A 9772-nucleotide genomic window follows, 5' to 3' on the forward strand; every position below is an offset into this window, starting at 1 on the left:
CTGGGTTTATCCTGTGTGCAAGATCCCTGCAAATGAACAAAATATCATGTCCCTGGCAATGCCACAGAGCATGCAAAACATGTAAAAATCGTCACTGTGCATTCACTCAGCAAACTTTAGCCATGGGCATGCATAAGCAAACAAGAACTGAACATGTTTCCAGCATGCATTCAAACAAGCTTGAGACAAGTCATAAGAACATGACTATCTCAGAACAGAACGTGCACTGCACATCTTTGCCTAAGTGTATCTAGAGTCTAAAAAAGATAAACCTAAAGAAGACAGTCTTGCAGAGGAACATAACATTTTCTAATCCAGGAAAGGCATAATAAAATCATATACAAGACAGCAGAAACAGGATAAGTATCATGAATTATGTAAGTTCCGGGCACGCAAGCTGATTGGTATTGATATTGCTGCACTTTTATGGCTCAGTCCATACTTCAAAAGGCGAAGCTTCCACCATACTGTGCAGGAAATGAGTGGAGTTCTTTACTGTGACGTAGAAACAAGCTGCTTGTTAAGGAACTAGAACTTCGCAGAAGGAACTGCTAACAATAAAACATACATACGTACAGTATAAGTACAGTGTGACCCTTCCTTGTCCTCTTAATGATCCACAGAGCCCACTTTTCAACTTGGTTCCACAAAGAATGGATTTTTGGCACAAAAATCTTAAATGTCTTAAAATTATAATGCGTATAAAAAGTAAAAGAAAGCAGATATAATAAATACCAAATTCTAAAATAAATTATGAGCACAGCTTTGCTATCGCCACACCCAGAGCACAGAATATGAATATTTAATCAAAATAAGTAACTACTTACTGGGAACAAAACCATGTGCAATCATTTAAAGATGAACACATCACCAGAAGTCTTCAGTGTCTACTATCCCTTTGAACTTCAGGCATACAATTTCTTCCAGTATTTTGGTCCCCAGTATCTGATCCTCTGATACAGTTTCTGTGCAATAATAAAGGTCTGTCTACTAGTTTGAGCAAGCAGCTGGTGCTGGTACTGGTACTACACTCCTCCAGTTCACGCTTAATGTGATCAACTTTGCCCCAAGTTTTTCTCTGTACACATATACTGGTACTAAATCATACCCAGTTCTTTGCACTGCTGAGAGGCCATTAGTTGTGTCCGTGCAAACACTGGGAAGGTGCAATGTAATGATTATGCCCTTAAATTTTTCTGTATGCCATCTTGTAATATGCGTGTGAAAATTCTTTTTGAGAAGTGGTAATGAACAGTGTGGACATCGATAATTTCTGATCTTTGAGAGGTGGCAGTTGGGAGCAGTGGAGATGATACAGTAACACTGTCAGATGGCAGTACAGAAGAGAAGCACTGGTGGATGGCAATGGACATGGGCAGGAACACTGTGGGATGGCATTGAAGCTGGTGAAAGAATGTCACTGGAGATCACACCATCAGATGGCAGTGGAGCTAAAATACAGGAGCACTGTCAAGTGGCAGTGGAGCTCACGATCCAGTGCTCCGTGAAGATCAGTGTCAAGCTCTCAAATCTTTTCAGTGTCAGTTTTGCTGGCAGTGAAAAACTTGGCTTACAAATTTCTGCGGGTTTAACATATAGAACATTTGTAATATTTGCAGGCCTTTTTTTTTTGGCCTGCCTTTACCAGAAATCTAAATCTTGGGTCATTGTTGGATCTTTCAGCAGATCACTGATCTGAAACACATGTCCAAATCCTTACAAAAGTGATTAAATGACCACAAAAGCAAACTTTTGAAATGCTGATTCTAGTTTTGTGATCTAAACCCTGTTGAAAACCTGAGGTGAACTGTAAGATCTAGAGATTGTGTTGAGGAATGATCTCAGATTCCTTGGTCTCTTTAAGCTATGTAGTAGAAAAATCATTCCTGTTATATAAAGAAAAAAGACATTTTACAATGTAGTAACTGTGTGGGGTGCCAATAATTCACATAGATGGTTTTTTCATTTTTTTTAAGACTAAATTTACTTCAGTTGAATGTGCAATAAGCGATTTTAAACAAATACATGTTTTGTCACAAAGGAGAGATGACAAACAGTCAAAGAGTAGAAGGTCTGAAGAACAAAGATTGAGAGAGAAGTTCTTAGATTAGGATAATATTAACATTTCAACGATCGATAGAGAAACCTCCAAGAAATTACGAGGATGACTTACTTTTCTCCAGCTTGTTATTTGAATTTTCTCATTCCAGCTTACGTGTTTTGGGTGGACTGCGAAAATTCAAACAAGAAGCTAGCAAAATATAGCTGTCTTTAGCGTCACTGAGCGACATAAAAGGGATGCAGAGGTTATTCTGTTTTTTTTATTGACGTGGGTAACATTTAACTTAATTTTGCTGTTTTAAGGTAAAGGTAAACTTTATCACTTTTTTTCCTAACTATAAAGCCATTTCAGAGAACAAAAGGAGGAACAGCCAAACCATTAATGTCAAACCATTGGTCATCTGTCAAACAGAAAGAGTGCTCTGCTCCCGAAAATCACTTTGGCAGTACGATGCCTAATTTCACCACTGTTCCAGAAAAAGTAGTGGCTACCTTTTAGCTACTGTTTGAGAAGTAGTGTGCTTCCTCTTTAGCTACTTTCAAAGCACATGTGTCTGAATGTTTGTGTGAATCTCCACCTGACGCACCAAACAAGCCCAACAAGACACTGCATTTAATCATGTGCCAGAAAGAAACATAAAACTGAAAAGCTGCAAATATACAAAAAGATCACCAAAAAGTGTAACCATCAATCACACTTGCACAACCAAAGGTGTGATATCCAACAGAAAAATAGACTAAGTAAAGCAAAGTCAGTCATTCCAGGTTTTTCCTAACAATGATAAACAAAGATAACTGGATACAAACCGGTTTGGTGCAAAGTGCTGTCAACTGTTGAAATAAAGCTGCTTCAATTGAAACATTTCAGCGAGATATATATACAGACATGGCGTTCAGAGTCCTTTTTTAAACTTTAGTAACACTTTAGCCTCAAAATTCTCATCAGTGACCCTGGCTCTGCTTGGGGTGAGAATCAATCCATCCATCCATCCATCATCTTCCGCTTCTCCGGGGTTTGGGTCACGGGGGCAGCATCCTGAGCAATGAGGCCCAGACCTCCCTTTCCCCAGCCACTTCCACTAGCTCCCTAGGAGGGATTCCGAGGCGCTCCCAGGCCAGCTGGGCGATATAGTCATGCCTGCGTGTCCTGGTTCTTCCCCGGGGTCTCCTCCCCGGTGGACTTGCCTGTGACACCTCCCAAGGGAGGCGTCCAGGAGGCATCCTAACCAGATGCCTGAACCACCTCAACTGGCTCCTCTCGACGTGGAGAAGCAGCGGCTCTACTTTGAGTCCCTCCCGGATGACCGAACTTCCAGCCACCCTGCGGAGGAAACTCATTTCAGCCACTTGTATTCGCGATCTCGTTCTTTCGGTCATTACCCAAAGCTCATGACCATAGGTGAGGGTGGGAACGTAGATCGACCAGTAAATCGAGAGCCTTGCCTTATGGCTCAGCTCTTTCTTTACCACAACAGGTAAAGAGCCCGCATCACTGCTGACCCAGCACCAATCCGTCTGTTGATCTCCCGCTCCCTTGTACCATCACTCGTGAACAAGACCCCGAGATACTTAAACTCCTCCACTTGAGGCAAGAGCTCATCCCCGACCCAGAGAGGGCTCTCCACCCTTTCCCGCGTGAGAACCATGGCCTCGGATTTGGAGGTACTGATCCTCATCCCGGCCGCTTCACACTCTGCTGCAAACCGATCCAGTGAAAGCTGAAGTTCACGGCCTGATGTCCCCAATAGGACCACATCATCTGCAAACAGCAGCGATGTGACCCTGAGGTCACCAAACCGGTGACCAGGGCGAAACCCGCACTGCTCCTCCTGAATGCGAGGTTTGACTATGAGCTGGACTCTCTTCTCCAGTACCCCTGCATAGACCTTGCCAGGGAGGCTGAGTAGTGTGATTCCCCTGTAGTTGGAACACACCCTCCGGTCCCTTTTTTAAAAAGAGGCACCACCACCCCAGTCTGCCAATCCAGTGGCACCACCCACGATGTCCACGCAATGTTGAAAAGGCGTGTCAGCCAAGACAGCCCCACAACATCCAGAGCCTTGAGGAACTCAGGACGGATCTCATCCACCCCTGGAGCCCTGCCGCCAAGGAGCTTTTTAACTACCTTAGCGACTTCGGCCTCAGTAATGGACAAGCCTATTCCCGTGTCCCCAGACTCTGCCTCCTCACTGGAGAATGTGTTGGTGGGATTGAGAAGGTCCTCAAAGTATTCCTTCCACCGCCCAATGACGTCTTCAGTCGAAGTCAGCAGCACACCATCTCCACTATAAACAGTGCTAGTGGCACACTGCTTTCCCCTTCTGAGTTGCCTGACGGTTTGCCAGAATCTTTTTCGAAGCCGACTTAGTCACTTTCCAAGGCCTCACCGAACTCTTCCCACACCCGGGTTTTTGCTTTGGCAACGACTGAAGCCGCAGATCGCTTGGCCTGTCGATACCTGCCAGCTGCCTCTGTGTCCTACAGGCCAACCATGTCCGGTAGGACTCCTTCTTCAGCTTGACGGCATCTCTCACCTGGGGTGTCCACCACCGGGTTCGAGGATTACCGCCCCGACAGGCACCAACTACCTTGCGACCACAGCTACATTCAGCCACTTCAACAATGGAGGAGCGGAACATGGCCCATTCTGAGTCAATGTCCCCCACCTCCCCCGATATCTGGTCAAAGTTCTGACGGAGGTGTGAGTTGAAGATCAATCTGACAGGTTCTTCTGCCAGACGTTCCCAGCAAACCCTCACTATACGTTTGGGTTTGCCTGGTCTGACCGGCATCTTCCCCCACCACCTGATCCAACTCACCACCAGGTGGAGATCAGTTGACAGCTCAGCTCCTCTCTTTACCCGAGTGTCCAGTACACATGGCCGCAAGTCCGCTGACACGACTACAAAGTCAATCATTGAACTGCGGCCTAGGGTGTCCTGGTGCCATGTGCACTTATGGACATCCTTGTGTTCAAACATGGTGTTCGTTATGGACAAACTGTGGTTTGCACAGAAGTCCAAAAACTGAACACCACTCGGGTTCAGATCAGAGAGGCCATTCCTCCCAATCACACCCCTCCAGGTCTTACTGTCGTTGCCCATGTGAGCGTTGGAATCCCCCAGTAGGACAATCGAGTCTCCAGGAGGAGCACTTTCAAGCACCCCTCCCAAGGACTCTATGAAGGGTGGGTTTTCTGAACTGCTGTTCGGTGCATAAGCACAGACAACAGTCAGGACCCGAAGGCGTAGGGAAGCTACCCTCTCGTCCACTGGGGAAAACCCCAACATACAGGCGCCGAGTCGAGGGGCTATGAGAAAGCCCACACCTGCCCGCCGCCTCTCACCATGGGCAACTCCAGAAAAGAAAAAAGTCCAGCCCCTCTCAAGGAGATTGGACCCAGAGCCCAAGCTGTGTGTTGAGGTGAGCCCGACTATATCTAGCCGGTATCTCTCAACCTCGCGCACCAACTCAGGCTCCTTCCCCGCCAGTGAGGTAACGTTCCAAGTTCCAAAAGCCAGTTTCAGCAACCGAGGATCAGAACGCCAAGCCCCACGCCTTCGGACACTGCCCGATCCACAATGCACCACACCCCTACTACTGCTCCTCCCATTGGTGGTGGGTCGATGGGAGGGGGGACTCATGTAGCTCCTTCGGGCTGGGCCCGGCCGGCCACCATGAGTGAATGCCCGGCCACCAGACGCTCGCTGGCGAGCCCCTCCCCCAGGCCTGGCTCCAGGGTGGGGCCCCGGTAACCCTGATCCGGGCAGGGTACACAAGTCCTTCCTTTTTGGTTTCATAGGGGTGATTATGGATCACACTTTGTTTGGCCTGTCACCTAGGACCTGTTTGCCATGGGAATCCCTACCAGGAGCTTTTGCTCCAGACAACATAGCTCCTAGGATCATTAAAGCACACAAACCTCTCCACCACGATAAGGTGGTGATCCATGGAGAGGGGTGAGAATCAGGCCTGAATAATCTCTCCAGTGCTGCAGAGCTGTTGCGGCTCCACAGCAGAACTAGATTTTTAGGTAAAATAACATAATACTCCTCCTTTGCTGTAAAATTATTAACTGTTTTAGCATAGTTTTTACAATAAATGATTAAGCGCTAGAGTTAATGCATAACTGCTAATTCATCAACCTTTAACACTGAAGACTGACCCGCAGATTGCTGGACACACAGCTATATAGATAATGAAAAGGCAGTGAGAAATATTTAAGACTAACTTCGATCATTTGGAGTTTAATGGACTTGTTTGCATTTATAAGCACTCAGCTGGTTTTCTCATATGTTTAATCTGCAACAACTCAAGAACCTGAAGTCAGCTTCTTGTTCTCCTACTTCTCGTTCAAAGTGTCCTGCTGCACCTTAAATGGCAAAAAGGCACAATCTGGTGCCTCAGGCTCCATTTAAGGTGAAATGGGACAATTCGAATGAGAAGCTGGTGCATGAGGAGCAACTTCATCCTCGTAAAAAGTCTAACATTGAGAGATGTAATACAAGAAACCCACGAAATTGTTTCCTGATTAAGGTGCGAGAAAAGTGGTTACAGCAGAGCTAAAGCATAAAGCACAGCAAAGTAAATCTGTGTTTTAGTTTATATTATATTTTTGGCCTCTACTAGCACATCAGCACATGCTGAGACTTGCTTACAGCCAAGATGTTAAAACGGACATAAAATGTTCTGGTTCTCAGAGTGGTTTAAATTTTGTTGAAAGGACAAAATAGCTCTTCTTAATATTTTGGTTGCAACCCCTCAGATAAGCTTGCTAGTAAGGGGTGGTCAGCGTGGCCGTTTGTTCACACTGTCTGCGGCTCAGTCAGGATTACATGGTTGTCAACAGCCCCTTTAACAGCCGCATTATATGGTTCAGATTTGCTAATTCTACAACCCCCTGCTCAGATTTTGCTAATTTTACAACCCCATGCTCAAGATTGCTGCTTTGTACAGCTGTGAAACCAAAATTGGAATTTTGCTGAATGCACTTTAACAAACAGGCTTATTTTAAAAGAAGACTTTTGAAGAAAAAAAATCATTGTATTTGAATCTTTGTAATATTTATAATTTAGTGTTTTGATGTTTCTGAACGTCTAAATAATCATGCGCTCTCTCTCTCTCTCTCTCTCTCTCTCTCTCTCTCTCTCTCTCTCTCTCTCTCTCTCTCTCTCTCTCTCTCTCTCTCTCTCTCTCTCACGTGTGTGTGTGTGTATATCAGTGATGAGGAGCTGTCACAGTACTTGCTACAGTTGGTGCAGGTATTGCGTTATGAGCCATACTACGACTGTGCCCTCACCCGGTTTTTATTGGAGCGTGCACAGACCAATCGCAAGATTGGACATTTCCTCTTCTGGCATCTTAGGCAAGTGTTTGTTCTGAAATGTGCATGCATAACATCTGCAATTTTACAGCTTATTTTAAACTTTGAAAAAATGTACTTTTAAAATAAAGTTCATTGTTCCCATTCATCTCCTTGAACAAGGCCCTGTATAGCCTGACTGCCTTAACCCCACCTGAAGCTTGCCACCAAATGAAGACTGAACAAAACACCGAAAAGTGCCTGCAGAGTCAATTTGTAGAATTGCGACAATAACAAGCCATCATCAGATTATTTTCCTTTCACTGGAGCCCAGCCATGAACAATGAAAATCTACCCTAGACCATCATAGGAGGTCGTAAATTGTCAATTGTAAAATGCCGAACTACAGTTTGTTGTTAGCTTTCACCTGGCATCCACTGAACCCAGATTCAGATGGCGACATATGATTAATCGCTCATATGATTAATCGCATATTTTTCATAACTTTTGTATTTCGTAAGCTACATTTATAAATGGGTGTTGTATGAGAGCTGTAATTGTCTTCTGTCCAGTCAAATAGATGGGTGTTGTAATTTTGAACTTCGTAATAGAAGAAACTGAACTCACATTTTTTCTTTTGTCTACTGAAAATTGACTAATTTTTTCACAAATCTGGGCTATGAACTATAATCAAATTGCATCTTTTCAGTGATCTACTCTGTATTAATTATTTTAATAAAATAATACAAAGTCTGTCTAAGATTTTTAGCTTTCAGCTGTAAATTGTAAGCATATAGCAATATGTTTATGATCATAAAACATATTTTCTGTTCTTTTGAGGGAAACTTTTACAAAAAATAAGGGGTTAAGGTCCTGCTACAGCATCTCAATGGGCTTCAGGTCAGGACTTAGTCAGTGACTAAGCCACTCCAAAAACCTAGTTTGCCATCTTTTGAACCATTAAGAGGTAGACTTGCTCTTGTGTTACGCATCACTGTCTTGCAGCATAACTGTACAGTGTTTAAGACTCTGTTCTGATGGACTGATGACCATGCATAGTCATGTCAGTAATAGCAAGTTGCCCAGGCCCTGCAGGAGCAAAGCATCCCCACACCTTCACACTACCGGCACCATGTTTGACTGTTGGTTTGTTGTTCGTATTGTTAAATGTTGTGTTAGCTTTACACCAGATGTAACACAACTTCCACTTTTGATCAGTTACCAGAACATCATTCCAAAAGGCCTGGGGGTCAACAGTGTTTTTCCATGGCCCCCAAGTTGTTTTACCAGATCATTTAAAGTGCATTTAAAATACAGTAATCAATGAAGCCTGTCAATTTTACTGGATTTTATAATACAGTGCAACACAATAAGCAAAAAAAAAAAAACACTTTGTAACTCCTAATGATATAGAGCTAGTGCTTGACAGCCACCAGGTGCTACATCTGAGGCTGAAGAAGTTTGCAAAAGCAGGTCTCAGTATATGCATATTTGTTTAGCCGCAGTATTTTCAGACAACGGTAAATTAATTTGAAAATGTATCTAATGTTATTAATTAAAATTGATACTTTATTTGCGCTATATTGGATATTCATGAACTTTCACTGGTAACAGGATTCATTTGTAATCTACATTGTCACAGATGGTGTTAGCATCTTCAGAAACGACTCAGAAGGGAAACAGAATCAAGGTCGTCTCAAACTGAGATGCAGACATCCAAGCTCTGTTCAAAAGTCAAGTCCAAGTTTATTTATAAGGTGATTTTTACAACAGGCGTTGTCACAAAGCAGCTTTATAGAAAATTGAGGCCCTGAGCCCCCATTAGCAAGCCAGCAGTGCCAACAGTGGCAAAAATGATCACTTGTTTACTGCCAGTGGTACCAAGTGGTAGCACATTCATTCTACAGAGCCTTGTGGAAGAGCATATTTTACATTTGTACGAACAGAGGATTTTACTGTTTACATTCACAAACTGATGGTGATCAGTCAGGCAAGATGTGAACCAGGAACAAGCTCTTTGTTATTTCTACAACATTCTCAAGCCAGGTTAAATTGTGTTGTCTCATATCAAATGTGGCACAAAGTTCAAGCAGAACCAGCAAATATTTCCTTGCTCAGAGAATAATAAGTGATTGTTTACAATTTTTATTAGTGCTCTCTCTGTACTGTGATGAGGCCTAAATCCAGAAAGTACTTTAAATAACATTTAATATGGTTAAATGTCTACATATTGTGTAAATTATGATAATAATAACAATAATAATAATAACAATACCACCTCCTGGTAGTACCACTGCAGCCAGTGGATTCTTGGTGACTTCCAAATACATGCGGTAGTACTTTGAAATTCATATGAAATGTACAAGCCAATGGAGTTTTTTCTGCAGTACATGAGTGTTCATAAAAATG

General features: G+C 43.5%; 1 protein-coding gene across 6 annotated transcripts in view; it reads left to right on the top strand.

Annotated features, from left to right (window-relative positions):
• pik3cb (phosphatidylinositol-4,5-bisphosphate 3-kinase, catalytic subunit beta) overlaps positions 1–9772 on the top strand; it is a 134005-nt gene that overhangs the window by 99990 nt on the left and 24243 nt on the right. For all 6 annotated transcript variants that reach the window (XM_037530845.1, XM_037530843.1, XM_037530841.1 and 3 more), the window contains one exon: positions 7283–7426. In XM_037530845.1, coding sequence (XP_037386742.1) covers positions 7283–7426 — 144 coding nt within the window. The remainder of the gene's footprint in view (positions 1–7282; positions 7427–9772) is intronic.

The sequence above is a fragment of the Pygocentrus nattereri genome, chromosome 19 (assembly GCF_015220715.1).
Source record: "Pygocentrus nattereri isolate fPygNat1 chromosome 19, fPygNat1.pri, whole genome shotgun sequence".
Taxonomy (NCBI): domain Eukaryota; kingdom Metazoa; phylum Chordata; class Actinopteri; order Characiformes; family Serrasalmidae; genus Pygocentrus; species Pygocentrus nattereri.